This window comes from Somniosus microcephalus, chromosome 15 (assembly GCF_052327205.1).
Source record: "Somniosus microcephalus isolate GS21.2 chromosome 15, FLI_Smic_1.0, whole genome shotgun sequence".
Classification (NCBI taxonomy): Eukaryota; Metazoa; Chordata; class Chondrichthyes; order Squaliformes; family Somniosidae; genus Somniosus; species Somniosus microcephalus.
In genome coordinates this window covers 53001793-53019473 of record NC_141001.1, presented here as the reverse complement: position 1 = coordinate 53019473, position 17681 = coordinate 53001793, and the positions used below count along the sequence as shown (strand labels likewise).

The 17681-nt window shown below is 43.6% G+C and overlaps 1 protein-coding gene across 1 annotated transcript in view; it reads left to right on the top strand.

Annotated features, from left to right (window-relative positions):
- saxo4 (stabilizer of axonemal microtubules 4) overlaps nucleotides 1-17681 on the top strand; it is a 235906-nt gene that overhangs the window by 32936 nt on the left and 185289 nt on the right. The window contains exons 2-4 of the mRNA XM_086007780.1: nucleotides 3387-3509; nucleotides 11847-11964; nucleotides 15804-15957. Of these exons, the coding sequence (XP_085863906.1) occupies nucleotides 3404-3509; nucleotides 11847-11964; nucleotides 15804-15957 (378 nt within the window). The 5' untranslated portion in view covers nucleotides 3387-3403. The remainder of the gene's footprint in view (nucleotides 1-3386; nucleotides 3510-11846; nucleotides 11965-15803; nucleotides 15958-17681) is intronic.

The following is a 17681-nucleotide window of genomic DNA, read 5'->3' as shown; positions in this document are numbered from 1 at the left end:
AACGGCACCCATGTTGATGGAATAGATGGCAGGTAAAGTACAGATGACAGAAGCAATCTGTCAATGGTGAGAGAGGTTCTTCCAATGAGGTAAGAGTGGATGGAGAGTGGAAAGTGGAAAGCCTGCAGAATCTGCGCTGGAAATGGGCTGAGCAACAGCTTCTGCCTGAGGAAAGTGATCGTCTGTCAGGTGGGAGGCTTTACTGTACATTTGATGCTGTCAAGTAATCAGCTGAAGCAATGGCCACGGAACTCCCGCCTCAGGTTGACAGACGTGATTCCTGAGCTGCTTGAATCCTGTGGCCATGCAGGGAAATTTAAAAAGTAAGTGAAAAATGGCTCGTAAGTGCCTGTAAACTACCTGATAATGATTTCAATTGGGTCGTCCGCCGTTGCCGGTCGGTTTGGCTCTGTGATGACAGATGCACCTGGGGGAAAGGTGCGTGGGGGTGAGTTGATAGCAAGTTCGCGACCCGCTGTCAAAAATAACAACTTTCCCACCTGACCCGCCACCGATCGTGCCTGCTACCACCCCGGAAAATTCCAGCCACTGATTCCATTCTTTGAAAATAAGCCATTCCTTGCATCGATTTCTAATAAGGGTTAATAAGTACAGAATGTTTCTATAGGCAAGTTTAAAGAGCTATTTCAAGAGGATGAATATGGTAGTCCTCTGTGATGTAATTAAATCTTACTTCACTCTGTATCTCATTTATCAATATTTTCAGTTTGTTTTTCTTCTGGAGTACTTTGTGCAGCCAGGGTCAGCTAATATGACAGCACATAAAATTACCAATAAACCACACACCACCCTGCTCTGTTAGTCAGTGATATAGATCTCAATAAAGTGAAACAACGTCAATCTTTGTTCTCCTCCATTTTTGGTTGTATAATGTTAACTAGATGGAGAGAGAGTTCTCTTCCAGCACACCTGCAATGGTTTGGTGATTATGGACCCATCTGATTCCCTGACGCTCATGCTACTTGACCTACTGGCTAATACTGACCTATTATTACTGGGACCTAGGTTCAAAATCAGCTCAAACTAATGGGATGAAAGTTTCCTCTGACTGCTGGCTGTAAGGGTCCTATGTGAAAGGAATTTCAACAGTCAGAATTCAGCTCCTAGCTAGCATGGACTCGCAGTACAGAACTGCTTCCAATGTGGTGTTAATTGGCAATCTCACTCAGAAAGACCACAGGTGTGGGAAGTGGAAAATGTCACAGTGGTACCGAAGTTTGTGGCTGACACTGTTGGGGGAATAGAAAACTTTACTCTGCATAAATTCATGCTATACTTAACCTGGGAGTGCTCAGTGCTGACACTGGGTTCCTGAATGGAAAGTGTTCCACTCTCCAACACGAACATCCATTGCTTTAATGAAGGCCAAAAGCCAAAATAAAATTCCCTGTTAGCAGTTTTGAATCCTATCTCCAGCCTAAGCTGTGTTGTCAGTCAGAGTTTTCTGCAGTTGGATTCAAATATAGTCGTAGACAACGACTATACTGAAACAAAAAAATGCACTATTTAAACTTTTCAAACATGGCGTGTTTGCAAAGATTGTGACAGAGTCCTATTTCAACTGCCATAATGGATGTAGCCTAAGGACTTGATTTGTTTATGGAATACAATCCTAGCCAGAAAACCAAACATAACTCCCCATAACAATGCTCTTTGTTAAAACACATTCCACTGGTCAAAGGCTCAGGACCAACTTAAAAAAAAAAATTAGATCTGAAAAAGGTGCAGTATGAAAGCTAATAGAAAATGAGACGAATTTTATGATTTAGTGTTTCCAGTGCAGAACCTCATATAACAGGAGCACATATCTAGAATTCAGGCACTGGGGGCAGGTGCTTGATTTTTAGCCCACACGATTTTTCCACCCCAACAAAATTCATTTGATTTCGAGGACGAGATCAAAAACGTGATCAATAGGGCATAATTTTATGGAGGTTTTTGAACCGTAGAGACAGTAAGGCAAAGTAATTTTGGAATAGAGTACTAATGCTTCTTTGTCCTCCATCATATCGGGCACTGAGACAAATTGTAGCATGCCAACTATCTTCCTCAGTTGAGATTAATTAAGTAAGCATAGAACGGGAATTGAACCTGGAAACTTCCTTTGCTGTATGGGTCATTAGTGTGCCTTACCAAAACAATGGCAACGCCAGAACACTTTATATAAAAATTCCCCACTAACTGAGTGGAAATTAACCAAAGAAAAATGAAAACTCTGGGCTGGATTTTCCAAGCCCCGAGGAGGTGGGCGTGGAGGCGGGACAACCCCGGTAAACTCGGAGAAAGTGGGGGCGGATGGCAAAGCCGTCCCCATTCTGCCTCCATGCCCTTTTGCCAGGAGGCGGGTAGATGTGCAGCTTCGGGTCCCGTCTCCTGGAGGCGGGAAAGGCAATTAATCCTTTTAACTGCCTGTTAACAGGTAGGTAACAGGCAGAAAAAAGGATTAGTGCCATTTTACCTTCACAGGTGAAGGCTTCCCGACCTCGGAGAACCCCGCCGGGTTGGAGGAGGTCTGCGGCGGTCGGAGGCACCTAACGTGTAGAGGTGAGTGATGGGTGCAAGTGTGGAGTGGTAAGTATGGAAGGTGAGTGATAAGTTTAAAAAAGTGTGCACTTAGCTTGTTTTCTTCCTACAGCCTTTAGCCGCGCTGGATCGGGAGAGCCGACATCCACCTTGTCAATTTCACAGAATGGCTGTTGGAACCTACGTTCCTACAGATATGTGAAATTTACAAATTTGAAAGGTTTGATGAGTCCTCAACACAAGGACTTATCAAACTAAAGAGAATGTCAGTGTTTGACAGCTTCACAGAGCTGTCAAACACTAATTTCTTCTTTCAAGAAGTCTTGACAGATAGCATGTCTGACGTTGACGTGCTCGGTCAGTGACTTCCTCCCTAATTGGCCTGCTGCAGGGCGGGCGTAACAAGCTCAATCAGGGGAAAATCCCTCTGGTTGATCAGGCGAGGATGGAGGCGGGACATTGACACGGCAAGCAGCTGTCCCGCCTCCAACTTGCCTCCATTCACAAAATCCAGCCCTAAGACTCAGAAATTCTGGTATTGGGTGCTTTAAGTGCATGCTGGCAGCCAATTTTATATGGGCAGTGAGGTGGACAAGTGCTGTACCAGTGTAAATGAAAATATTGCATATGTATCTAAATTACCTCATTATGGCCTAATTTTAACATAATTGATTGGAAATTGGTTAACATTTCTGGTGCTAATGCAAACCCAACCAGAAAATTGGATCGAGCACTAATTGGATGGAAATCTGGTGTAATTGATCTCCACTTATTTTCAAAAAATCTAGCCTTTAGTATCTGTATTAACGTTTGTTTTTAAAAAAAAAATGATCTTGTTCTAGAGTACAATTGTTGCAGAATGGCTTTCATTTCTGTGGACAGCACACCACACTATACGAAAACAAGCTTCGGAGCAGATACCGAACCTCTGAAATTCTACTCCACAACATATTCAACATCGTACGGTAAGAGATTGCAAAGTGGTCTGTAGTGCTATTGAGGCTCCTTTTGCTATGGGTCTGATGTTGGCCCATCAGCCCATAACTTTGACATTCTCTGAGAAAGTTGAGGAGCTGAAGTAACTTCACAACCACTACCATGTCAGGTGCAAAGATCTACATGGCTGTCACTGCTTTAAATCATCCCAAAGACCTACAGAAGGTCTAAGAGCAATGTGGGATCATGGAAATTAAAAACAGGTAGGCACTGGCCTCTGGGACCTGGTTCAAATCCAGCTCAGATTGATGGAATTTGGGGATCAAATTCTATTCTGTCAATTGGTTGTGAGGTTCCTATGTGAAATGGGATTCAACAATGTCAAGCCAGTATAGTGCACACCGCACACACTAGCCCCTAATGTGACACATAAATTGACACTAAATTGGTAGTCTCATTCAGTTGGGTCATTGATTCTCTGGGGCACTCCTCTGAGATTGGGGCTAAATCACATCATTGAAGCAGAGTAAAGGAGTTTAACTCTGCATCTAACTTTGTGACACTTGAGTTGGAAGGGCTCCATGCTAACATCCTTTACCTCAATGAACATAAAAATTCACAAAAAAATGGGAGCATTAGGCTTAAAGTTGGAGTTCCCTGCAATTTCCAGAGGAGTTAGTCCATTGAACTACATAGAATGGGCATGTGGCTGGGTCTTGGTGTAGGGGAACCACAGTTACAAACTAGAGTAATCCTCAATGCAGAGACCCCAATGCACTGAGCAACTGTGAAAAATACTGTAAAATGGCTCATGGTAGTAAACTGAAGGATCTTGGGCATTTGTATATGTTTTGAACCAGCGTGCTTATGGATTCATATAATGGCCCTGAATTTCCTCAAGTGTTCTACCAGATTCCCATCGTAACTCTAACGGGAGATCCTGGAAAAAGATAAGGACCCATTTACAATGGAGGGGATGGAGCTGGGGATGATGCCAAGGCAGGGGCTTTCTGTACCAGTAGTTCCCATTTCCCCAGCTCAAAACAGACCTGATGTAGGACTGGAGGCTGAGGGTAGGTGGCTGCCAGAGATGCGCCTGCAGTGGTGTGGGAATCTGCCGGCACCATGCAAATGAAATGTCCTCCCGCTGACCCATGCATTTGTTGACTTGCTATTGTGATATTTCTGTTGTTGAATACTAATAAAAGAAGCCATTGTCTTTGGCCCGTGCCACAAAGTCCGTCATTAGCCACCAATTCCATCCCCTTCAGTGGCTACTGTCTCAGGCTGAACCAGACTTTTCGCAGCATCGGCGTCTGATTTGACCCCGAGCTGATATTCTGATCCCATATGCTTTCCATCACCAAGACTGTCTACTTCAACCTCCATAATATTGTTCATCTCCACCTCTGCCTCATCCATGCTTTTGTTAACTCCAGACTCGAGTATTCCAATGTTCTCCTGGCCAACCTCGCATCTTCCACCCTCCATAAACTTGAGCTCATCCAAAAGTCTGCTACCCGTATCCTAACTTGCACCAAGTCCTGTTCACCCATCACCCCTATGCTCGCTGACCTATATTAGCTTATGGTCCACCAATGCCTCAAATTTAAAATTCTCATCTTTGTGTTCAAATCCCTCCATGGTCTCACCCCTTCCTGCCTCTGTAACCTCCTCCAGCCCTACAACCCTTCAAGAACTCTGCATTCTTCCAATTTTGGCCTCTTGTGCATCCCTGACTTACTATGCCCCACCATTGGTGGCCGTGCCTTCAGCTGTTTAGGCCCTAAACTCTGGAATTCCCTCCCTAAACCTCTCTGCCTATCCACCTCTCTCTCCTTTAAGATGCTCCTTAAAACCTACCTCTTTGACCAAGCTTTTTGTCACCTATCCTAATGTTTCCTTCTTTGGCTCAGTGTCAATTTTCATCTGATTACGCTCCAGTGAAGTGCCTTGGGATGTTTTACTACATTCAAGCTGCTATAAATACATGCAAGTTGTTTCTTGCTGCAGTTATTGCACTGCTTTTCTTTGGATAGCAGCCATTGGTGGAGCAATTTCTGCAGGGCTCTCCTGATCTCTTGTCATAACTGCATGAATGGCCAGTTATAGCTGTTGATGCCTGTAATGTATTATCACATGGTTTAGTATGAACATGCTCAGTTCGCTCTGGCCTAGTAAAACAAGCACATGGACTAGCAACTCATCCTTTCTCTGTCCTTCATTTGTTCGACCAACATATATTATATTTTTGGCGACAAGAATAGGATCCCAAAGCCATTTTTAGGGATTATGGAAGGACACAATGTTCAACCTTCAAGTGGACAAGTTTAAGGTGAATTTGTGACACCTAAACTGAATTTTTGCAATGTTTTACTGTTAATGCTGATGCAGATTCATCTGTGCTTCGCTTTTGCGTGTATGTATACACAGCAATAGCGGCGTTGATTCTCACAAGTACACAGGTAGCGTGCTGAGTCACTGTTCGATGGGATCAGAACAATCATGGCCATGCCTGCGGGATTCATTGGAAGCCTCGGCACGTATGACTGAGCTCGCGAACCATTCAGTTCTTACATTGAGTGGATGGAGATGTTTTTTAAGGCCAATAACATTATTGAGACCGAAGACGCAGATGAGAATGTTCAAGCTCAAAATAAAGTAATTCGTGAACATAAAAAAGTAATTTTTCTAACGAAGATTGGGCCAGATGCCTACAGAATGTTGACAAACCTACTTGCGCCAGGGAAAGCGAAGGATGCATCATTTGAAGACATTGTCGAGAAACTCGAGGACCATTTCGACCCAAAGCCGTTAGAAATAGCAGAGTTATAAGTTTGGTACCAGAAGCCAAAAACAAAGTGAAACCATCAGTGAGTACATTGTAGCTCTTAAGAACCTGTCTTTGCTTTGTAACTTTGGCACATTTTTGGATCATGCGTTGCAAGATAAGTTTGTGTGTGGACTGATGGATGAGCGCACACAGTCCAAGTTACTGAACACTCCGAACCTAATGTTTGACATACCATGCAAAATTGCCCTATCTATGGAGATGGCGTCTAAGAATACTAGGGAGCTCCATCCAACTCAAGTGACTAGTGCAGCTGAGGTCTACAGTCACAAAGCCACCGCCAAACCTAAAGTTGTGAGACCGAGTGAAAAGCATATCGTTGAGATAGTTCAGTGAATTGTTATCGCTGCAATGGAAATCACTCACCGTAGTTCTGCCAATACAGAAATGCGAAGTGTTTTCACTGCCAGAAGCAAGGTCATATTTCAACTGTTTGCAGAGCTAGATCTAAAGCAGGAAGTAAAAACCATTCAAGTGGCAATGTAAAGCAGCGACAACAAAAGGGAAGCGTTCACAATATTGAAGCGAGCAAACCTGATGTTGAAGAACTAGGCATCTACTGTATCTATGCCACTAGTGGCAACACCAGCAGTCATGAGAAAGACTTCCGTACAAAACTTTTGATCAACGAGCAATATATTGATATGTGTACTGACATGGCGGCAGACTGCTCTATCATGAGTAAGGACACATATGAGAGTAAGTTTAATCACATACCACTTACAAAGAGTACCGTAGAGTTAAAAACTTACTCCAGAGAAATCCTAGAAACATGTGGACAAATGGAATGTACAGTTCAACACAATGGCCAGTCAGTAAAGCTGCCTATTATTGTAGTGAGCTACAACAACAGGGCCAACCGTCATGGGCAAAGACTGGTTGAGAAAGTTAAAACTAGATTGGAAAAACATCTTCAGTGTAGATGCTTCAAAGAGGTGACTCAACACAATGCTGAACAAATATGAAAGCATGTTCACAGACAGTTATGAGGGCATCACTGGGTATGACACGCAGATCTGCATCAAATCCAATGCTAAGCCTGTCAATTGTAAGGCAAGGTCAGTCCCCTATGCGTTGAAAAGTCAGGTGGAGAAAGAGCTAGAGAAACTCAGAGAATGGAGTGCTAGTAAAAATGGACAATGTTGAATGGGCTACCCCAATTGTGGTAGTGTCCAAAGCAGACAAAACTGTACACTTGTGTGGTGGCTACAAAGTTACTATCAACCAAGCAGTTGACGATGAGTAGTACCCGTTACCGACATCCCAAGATTTGTATGCAGCACTCTCTGGGTCAAAGGTTTTCTCCAAGCTTGACCTGTCGCATGCTTACGCTCAGCTGAATGTTGACAAAGATAGTCAACAGTATCTCACCATCAACACACACAAGGGACTGTACTCATACACAAAGCTGCCATATGTTGTAAAGCCCTCCCCCAAAATCTTCCAGGCTACGATGGATAAGATTTTGCAAGGAATTCCAAATTGCTTATGCAATCAAGGTGATGTTAAGATCTTTCCTTGGGATGGTCCAGCACTGTGCACATTTCTTACCTGAGTTAGCGACCATATTAGCTCCATTGCACGAGCTCCTCAAGAAGGATGTCCAGTGGAAGTGGACAAAAGCACAGAAGCTTATGATGCTTGTAAGAGAAGTTTCTCTAGCAATGATCTACTTGTACACTACGACATAGAGTGTGAGCTTAAGTTAGCATGTGATGCTTCTAGCTATGGTGTGGGAGCTGTCATAAGCCACGTAATGGATGACGGCCAAGAGAAACCAAGCACGTTCGCATTGTGAACCCTCACAAAGAGCGAAATAAACTACATGCAAATTGAAAAGGAAGCACTCGTCATAGTGTTTGGAATCAAGAAATTCCAACAAAGTACTGAAAAGAGTGTATGAAAACACCTTGAATGGATGGATTGATCAGTGCCTGGACACAGAGTTGAAACCATCATACTGAATTGTCTTGTGAGCAAGGTTGTATCAAGTGGGGAAACAGAGTAGTGGTACCTACTTTGTTGAGAGATAGAATTCTGGCCGAACTTTATACTGAACAACCAGGGATCGTCAGTATGAAATCAATTGCAAGAAGCTTTGTTTACTGGCCTGGATTGGACAGTGATCTTGAATCACTTGTAAGCAAATGCAGCATTTGCTAAAATTGCAGAAACAAACCACCCAAAACTCCACTACAACCCTGGTCCTGGCCAAGTAGACCTTTTCAGAGAGTACATGTAGACTTCTGTGAGAAAGCAAATTATTATTTTCTGGTACTTGTAGATAGTCACTCAAAGTGGTTTGAAGTGAAACACAGGGGTTCAAATAATACAACTGAACGTACCATAGATGAGTTGAGGTTTATCTTTAGATGTCATGGTTTACCTGAAGAGTTTGTTTCTGACAATGGCCCTCAGTTCTGTTCTGCTCTATTCCAAGAGTTCATGAAATGGAACGGTATCAAACACACTCTTGTTCCACCATATCATCCTGCTTCAAATGGAGCAGCCGAAAGGTCAGTCAGAATAGTAAAGAAGCTTGCAAAAAGCAAATGTTGCAAGGTTGTTCGGGATTCAGCATGAAGCAACGTTTGGTAAATTTCTTACTGAAGTACAGAACTACTCCGCACACTACAACCGGATAATATACCCCAGCAGAACTCTTGATGAAGAGGAGATTGAGAACACGATTGGGTCTTGTTCAACCAAATTTGGCCTCAAGAATTGAACAGAAGCAGTTGAGTCAGAAACATTTCTCTGCAGTGCCACCGATCATCCGCCGGAGAACTTCTATGTAAACTCCAGGCAAGCCTTTCTGATGCTAGAACAGGGGTCCCCCAAGAGTTTGTCAATATTTGTAGGTGACTGCCAGAAATATGTCAATATTTGCCAAGGGTCCCTCTTACAGAAATTTTGAAAACTACTGAGTGAGTCTGTACAGCATGGAGGAAAAAGGTTCTTGGGATTAGACTGAAGAAACACATACCACTCTTGGGAGTTGTGTAGGCTTCAGAACCTCAGCAACGAGCAGCTGGTTTCCACTTTAAAAATAAACTCCTTAAAAACTTTTTTAAAACACTGCAGACTTTAGGCTCCAGATGGTAAGTTCCTGGCCTCTATGTTGACAATTCACAAACGTTTAATGGTCTGTAATACAGTGTCAGCTCTTTTTAAAGAGGTCAGCAATTTAATAGCTTCTGTATTGTAAAGTGATGAGTTATTCATGGATTGGCTGCCTATTCAGCTCGGAAAATCTGTAAGGACTGTTGCCCCTGTTGTGGGTTTGGTAAGTATATACACTACCTGGTCTTGCACTGAGGCATACCGTCCCGGAGGGTTCCATGTTCAATTCCTGCCCTGTCCTGAGTCTACCCCTACCACGGCACTGAAACGGCCCTAATCAAAGTCACAAATAACATTGTCTGTGACTGTTACAATGGTACATTCTTCCTCCTCATCTTCCTTGACCTTTCTGCAGCCATTGAGATGGTCAAGCACACCATTCTCTTCCGATGCCTCTCCTTCATTGTCCAGTTCAGTGGGACTGCCTTCACTTGATTCCATTACCTATCCAATCACAGTCAGTGAATCTCCAGGAGTGATTTATCTTCCTGCTCCCATACCATTAATTCTGGAACCCTGCAAGGACCTATCCTTGGCCCCCTCCTCCTCTTCATTTCATGCTGCCCCTTGGGGACATCATCCAAAGACATGGGCCGAGCTTCCACATGTATGCTGATGATACCCAGCTCTATCTCTCCACCACCTCTCTCAAAATCTTTGATGCCTCTTTGCTGTCAGACTGCTTATCTGACATCCAGTCTTGGTTGAGCCACAATTTCCTTCTGTTAAACATTGGAAAGACCCTCACCACAAACTCTGCCCCTCCCTGGCTACTGTCTCAGATTGAACCAAAGTGTTCGCAACCTTGCCGTCAAATTTAATCCCGAGTTAAGCTTCTTACCCCATAAGCGCCCCATCACAAAGACTGCCTACCTTGGCCTCCAAAACATCTTCAGCCTCTTCACCTGTGCTTCAGCCCATATCCTGCTCAAACTCTCATCCATGCCTTCGTCAACTCCAGATTCAACTATTCTAATGCACTCCTGGTTGGTCTCCCCTCTGCCACCCTCTGTGAACTTCAGTTCATCCAAAGCTCTGCCCCTCATATCCTATCCTATCCCACACCAGACCCCTCTCACCCAACATCTCCAATGTATAATGTTCCTCCTTTTGTCTAATTCTCTTTCATGGCCATAACCCTCCCTATTTCTGTAAGTCCCTCCAGCCCTACAAGCACCCCCCCCCCGCCACCCTTACCACCACTTCCCCACTCCATAATTCTCTGAACTTTGGTAAAACCCACGTCTTAGACCAAGCTTTCAGTCATCACTCCTAATATCTCCTCCTTTGTCACAGTGTCCATTTTTGTCTGATTTTGCCCCAAAAGCGCCATGCGATATTATTTCTATGTGAAAGGCACTGCATAAATGCAAATTGTTGTTGAGTTAGCTGATCTCATTGGCTTCTGCATCCCTGCCTTTCAGAGCGGCGGAGAGCAAGATTTAACCAGGTTTCCACTGCTGATTTGCTATCCATCAACTGCTGGAAAGTACACACATATGGAGATCAGGATTGAGCTCGGCTGTGGTACACACCATGATAAAACAGCTTGCTGATACTCACTGTCTAGGCTCTTATATGACGAATAGTTGCATGCGTGAGATATTGTAGGGTTGGCAGTTATGCTGGGACCATACCACAGCCAGGGGCCAGAACTAATGGAGGAGGAGAGGATAAAATGGATGGAACCACATCATCTTCAGCTCCCACATTGCCGTTGTTGTAGCATGTATTCCACCCGCAATGTAAACAAAGTAAATATGATTTGCATCTTTGGGCTCAATTATTTTTCACCTATAGTGCTTTTTAAGAATGTTCTGATTAGCTTGTGTTGTGTTTAAGCTCTATTATTTGCAGAAAATGTGTTAGAGATGCTCTCCATGTCACCTCCGATGCCGCCTTATCAGAGACAGTAGAATGATTTTTTGTTTACCTTGGTGTTTCTAGCACTTAACTGTGCCTGCCAGTAGTACATACCAGGACATTGTGTACCTATAGGCCACAAATTTCTGTCCATGAGCGCGTAATTTCCTGATTAGTACTCCTGGGAGGCACACCTTTAATGAGTGTGTTATTAATATTGCACATCATTATTTTAGCTCATTAGAGGAGATAGCTGAAAGTTGATCAAATCATTTTATATGATCGAACTGTATCTCAGCTTGCATCTCTCATTTTCACTGATTTTTGGAAGGGATACAGAAACTCATATTGTTCTGCCCCAATCCTCCAGTAATTAGGTATCATGTCTGCAAGCCTACTGATTGAAACCAATGCCAGTCATGGAGACGTCTACTACCCTGGCTGTTCCAGGTGGAAGAGACTGAATTAAGCTGGAAAGAGAGTGAAAAATCAAGGACCAATTTTGTAACACAATGTACTTGTGTTCTAGGCCATGAAGGATTCGTACCCAGGACAAGCATGCATTCCGGGGCTGGATATGTGAACAATAAAAGGCCTGCGCTATACTACACACCATATTTAGACAGACTTGACAACCCAATCCTCGGGTAAGAGGGTTTTTATAAGAACAGTTGATTGGGAAAGCTGTCAAAACACCGAACTTCTGCTGACTGTGCAACAATCTGAGAGGAAAGACATCGGGGGAGGTGATACAATTTCTATTTTCTCCCCTCTTTGTTTTCTCTACCACCACCCCATAAGTGCCATGCTCCATTCCGCAGGCAAAGGGCTGAAGTGCCCGCCTACTTCCTGACATCTGCCAATACCATTCCCCACCCTTCAACAAAGGTTGCACCACAGAAGGGTGAATTTTCAGATGTGGGCACTCTAGTGGCTAGACTGCTGTGTAGCTGACTGTGCCCACCTGCACTCAGCAAATCAGCTCCCACCACAACTTCCAGTTCCAGGTCATTAACTTGTTCCATGCCAGCTTCTGATACTCAGATAGCCCCTACCTCTGCAGGTACGTAAAATGGAAGATGGGATTTCCAACATTACTGCAGTTAATTAAAGAGCTACAACAGTTATTTTTTTAAAGAGAAGTGCTCTTCTGAGTGCAACAAAATTGTATTCATCCTGTCTGCTGAGCTTATGGATCATTGCACTGAAGAAAACCATGCTTCACAGATGCAGCTGTTAATTGTTTTTGAGAAACGTCACAGAGTGTTTTAAAAAAAATGTATTTATTCATTCACGGGATGTTGGTGTCACTGGCAAGGCCAGCATTTATTGCCCATCCCTAATTGCCCTTGAGAAGGTGGTAGTGAGCCACCGTCTTGAACCGCTGCAGCCCGTGTAGAGATAAAGGAAATGTGGTTGATGTTGTGGGGCAGATGTTCCTCCTGGTGCAACTTCATACAGCAGCGCAACTTTAATGGGGTAGGACTCCCACCTGCCCCATGCCTCTGACTACTGTTGATTTCCTTGAGTCACATTCATTGTAATATTTTGGCATGTTTGTGGCAGGATTCCTAACTACATCTGGGAGCCCGTCTTGGGGGAGGAAGGGAAATAGCCATTTCAGGGCTCAGGAGCTTGTATTGGTGTAGCCTGGTCCACTCCTTCTGTGGCAGCCGAATTAAATTGGAAAACTGAGGACAGAGGGAGTGGAATTAATTGCCCTGTGATTGATTACACTCCCTTGGAGGTATTTAAATTTTATTTCCAACTCTACATGACATACTAATACTGTATTCCAGGAACATACAGTGTGTTCCTGCTGTCCAGCATTTGAATTTGGAAAATTATGGGAAATCCATTTTATGATATTTTGCATTCCTTTTCAATACATCAACCCCTACTTGGGGAGATGAATTGAACGCCAATGTCACTTCCAGTGGGAAATTCTGGAAATGTCACTGGGTGTTAGGGACCCGATGGAATGTCTTTCTGCCTGAATTTTGCCCCTGTACATTGGAGTTATGCTGTGGAGCTGGTCTAACTCCAAAGGAAAATGTGTCCCTGTACATACAGATTTTCAGAAGGCATTTTGTAAGGTGCCACATAAGAGACTTGTTACGAAAATGAGAAGGAATGTAGCTGCATGGATAGACAGATGGCATAGGGACAGAAAATAAAGAGTAGAGGTAAATAAATGTTTCTCAGATTGGCAGAATGTGGGCAGTGGTGTACCCCAGTGATCTGAGCTAAGATTGCTTTTATTTTCCATACATACAAATATTTGGACATCAGCTGAAGGGAAATAATATTGAAGTTAACTAATCATACTAAATTAGGAGGTATAGCCAACTGTGAGGAAGAATACAAAGAGAATGCAAGAGGTCGTAGACAGGTTAGTAGAGTGGGCACATAGTTGGTAGATGAAGTTCAGTGCAGAGAAATGTGTAGTAGCAAATTTTAGGAAAAAGAAGAGTGCAAGGAAGTATGTCCTCAACAGAGTGAAGGGAGCAAGAGATCCAGGGGTGCAGGAACACAAAGGTGGTAATGCAGGTAGTCAAAACCATTTGACATGCAGTCTACCATGCAGTGTGTTGTAGTCCCGTAGGCATCTGCAGTGGAGCCACCAGTATCAGAGGTCTTAATTAAGAATATCTCGTGTGACTGTTCATACTACTGCTACAAATGCCTTTGGCACAAATGTACAACAGGCTCCCTAGTCATGTTTCATTGTGCTGGGGTTCAAATGGAGACAGCCATGATGCAGGGCTTCACTAACCTCATGAGGCTTCTTTCTGTCAGGGTGATGCCACATCTGGCCTGTCTAGCTGCCCTACTTAATTAACAGTACATTTGTCAGAAAGTGACAGGCATGGTAGCACTAGATACAAGGTCAGCTCATAATGCAGTACAAGGAGATACATGGTCACCTCAATGCCAAGGGTCTCCATGTGATATTCAGCAGCTAGCCACCTCACATTACTCCTTCCAATATGGTAGCACTTAGAAGTAGTAGGATTAGAATCAGATCGTGTGCACCATAAAGTAGCACCAAGCACCAGGTCAAGAAACAGTAAACATATTCAACAGACTTGACTGAACATATGCAGACAGGAGTGTTAGTTAAAGGGGTAACTCAAGCAGTGAGCTGAATGTCTCTTATATGAGTATGTGATGTAGTAATCTCATGTCTTCTCAGGCATTTCTACAGTGTTAGTCTCTTGACCAGCATTTACATCTTGCTCTGACCTTGGTTGTCTTTTCCTCCTTTACAATTAGGCTACCTTTTATTGCAAAGTTGTACAAAATGTCAAAAGATTAACCAAATAAAGGAGCAAATTTTTATTTGCTTTGTGCCTAGGGAACACTTATTTCCTGGGTGCAAAGCAGGAAAAAGGGGTAGCAACCTGTGATGCTGATACTCTCCCTTTGCGCTACTTGTGTACTTCTTGGGGTTTCCCTGAGGAGGTACAGGTGCAAGCATTGTAATAATATGGTAATGAGGTGGAGTGTCATTACCAGGCTCCTGCCTCATTTTCCTGGGTTTCCTCGTGGCAGAGGCCCAAATGTAGGAACACCAGCAGAAAGTAGACTCAACTGATTACACCCAGCCCCAATCAGACAGAAGTATCTGAGAACAGGCTTTCAGAAAAATCCTAGAAGTCAAAAGAAGATAGGTACACCTTGTTCCACAGGCTGTTGTTTTTTCCAGGCATCAGAGGTGGAGGCCTTCAGGGTGCTGTATTTGGACTGCAGTGTGTAGGTACTGAAGCCAGTGACCAAAACTGCTGTGGAAGGCCTCTCAGACGTACATCAATGGTTAACCTTCCTCCCCCGTTTCCAGGTGCAATCCACTATTACGGAGCATTCTTGCACTGGTGATGCATCAGGCCTTAGTGATTATCTGTACTTCTGACTGCAGGCAGGTTCAGGTCAGGTCGGCTAGAGCACTTTTTGGGTGTACCCTTCCTGACTTGTGCCTAAGTGTGGGGGGTGGGTGAGTGTGAGAAAAAGAATCAGCCCCTATGTCTCAAAAATCAACATTATCCTTAGGGTTGTGTCCCAGACCCACTAGAAAACAAATCTTACGCAGTGCTGAGCTGTAAAGATCAGAAAGGTCTTGGGTTGTATGGTCTTGGGTTGTATTCCTGATTTGTGCTATAATCCAGCCTCAGCTAGCGTGATGCTGGGGGCAGTACATTTGTCCTCAGTGTCCCTGTACACAAGGGAGAGGGGAAAATCAACCATAATTTCTATTCCAGTTCCTGCCTCTAAATGCAATCCCCATGCTGTTCAAAATGCATATATGTGAAGATTGGGTGGAGATAAGATTGGGTGCAGTAGTGGAAGGCTTCAAATGCCTATGGAACTGTGCCTCAGCATGACCAACCATCTTCAGAGGAGGGAAGAGGAATATAGAAGAAAATTGGGTAAGTGGAGATGAATGGTTTGAAACATTGAACTTAACTTTTCACACTTTTGTCTTTAGGCAGCTTTTACAAGATAACTATCTCTCAGTAACCAAGAAGCACTTTGCGCCCTATGGGCTTCCAGATGGCAAAGAAGATTTTCCTCACAAATTACATTCTGTAGGCAGTGGATTCATGCGGACAAAGCCACTGAACTTCCCATTCCTCAAAGATGTAAGAAAACATTCAATAGACCTAAAGTTACAAAAGCTATGGGGCCTGGTTGTGTAATGGGTTAGACTCTGACCTTTTATTTATGAGACTTAAGCTCAAACGCAGACTGGATTCATGGATAGCATTCCTTATTTCTCCGTTGAAGGGCTTTAAACCTGTTGTCAATTCAGGATTTTTTGGCAAACTGAGGATGGCTAGTGTGGAAATTGGATAAGTGTCACATTGGGGCAGCAGGAGGTGCTCTTCTAAGGTTGGGGCTGAGGTCCATTGGGGCAGTGTAGAGGAAGCTTTACTCTGCATTTAAATGTGCTTTACCTGACACGGAGATGCTTGATATTGATAGTGAGCCGATCTACACAGACCAAGTTTAATCCTTTCATTATTGAACTAGATAGGTTAGGGAGGATGAGGGAACATAAGTGTAAGTTACATAAATGTAGAAATAGGTTATATGTTCGGAAGTACTTCTTTTGCAGAGACTCATTGACCTGTGGAACATGTTGCTGGCACGTGCAGTCAGTGCAGACACATTGCAAGCATTCAAAAGGAATGGGGCTAATGACAGAAAAGGAACAAATGTTAGAAAGCTGGCTCCAAGCTTTGCCTTCCAACCGAGCTCACTATTAATTATGTGTGATGTTTGTGTGATTGTGTGGAATGTAAGGCTTATAATTTCTGAGTCCTCCTCCAATTCAGGTGCACTCCCTTCTATTCTGTGCCAACTTATCATGCAATCATAACGTTTGTCTTTAGATATTGCAATTTGAAGGAAGACATACATAGTGACAGGCATGTGCAAACCTGCAGTAGTTTTATGTGTTAGTAAGTGACCAAGCATCATACAGCTAGGTTATGCTGTAATGCTTTTATGTGTGAAACCCTTTAAAGACATGAGTGTGCCAACAGTGTCAGCTGGAAGTTGAAGCTTGCATGTATGCACTAAAGGAATATGGTTATGCATGGCCAGCCCTTAAAGATCTATAAGGTTGTTTGAGGACTTGGCATGGGCCAGCAGTAAAAGAGCCACAGGTAGACAGGCAATGCTTTGTGGCATGCATACTTCTACCATCTGCTTGGTAAATGTTACAATTGGATAGTCTTAGCTTGGCAGCTTTCATCAGGTATGCCATGTTCTTCTGCATCTGTTCGCAGGCCTTTTGAGTATTGCACACAATGTGACACTGGCCGCTATCTCCTTGCAGGCAAGTTGCTTCTGCTCTCCCCTGGGAAGGGTTCCTTTGGGTGGCAAACATCCTTGCAGCCATTTCATGCAGCAGCGTCACCACTTCACCAGCTATCAAATAGGGTGCTTGGATGCTACGCCACTCCACCATTTGTCTACAGCTTCTGTTTCCTACCTCCATATTTATTTTGGTTGCCATTGGTTTTGACAGTCACTTGCCCCATACAGTCTTTGTAAAGGCAGAAATATAATTTGAACATATACACACTCTTTGTAAAAGCTGAACATTTTTTGCCTCCATATATGTGGGTAATTATCTGCAAAAGAACACCTCCTTTAAATCTCACCAGTAACCTTGTAAGGGCTGTTGACATGCAATTTCTCACCCCACCATGACAAGCTCCCAGTATAAGGCTTCATATGTACAGGGGGCTCACTTTGAATTGGTAATAGGACTGACTTCAGAAGATTAGTAATGGTTGGACAGGCATCACTCTGGTGTACGCAAAACCCGCTTTGCAAACTTCCCCCACCATCTTTG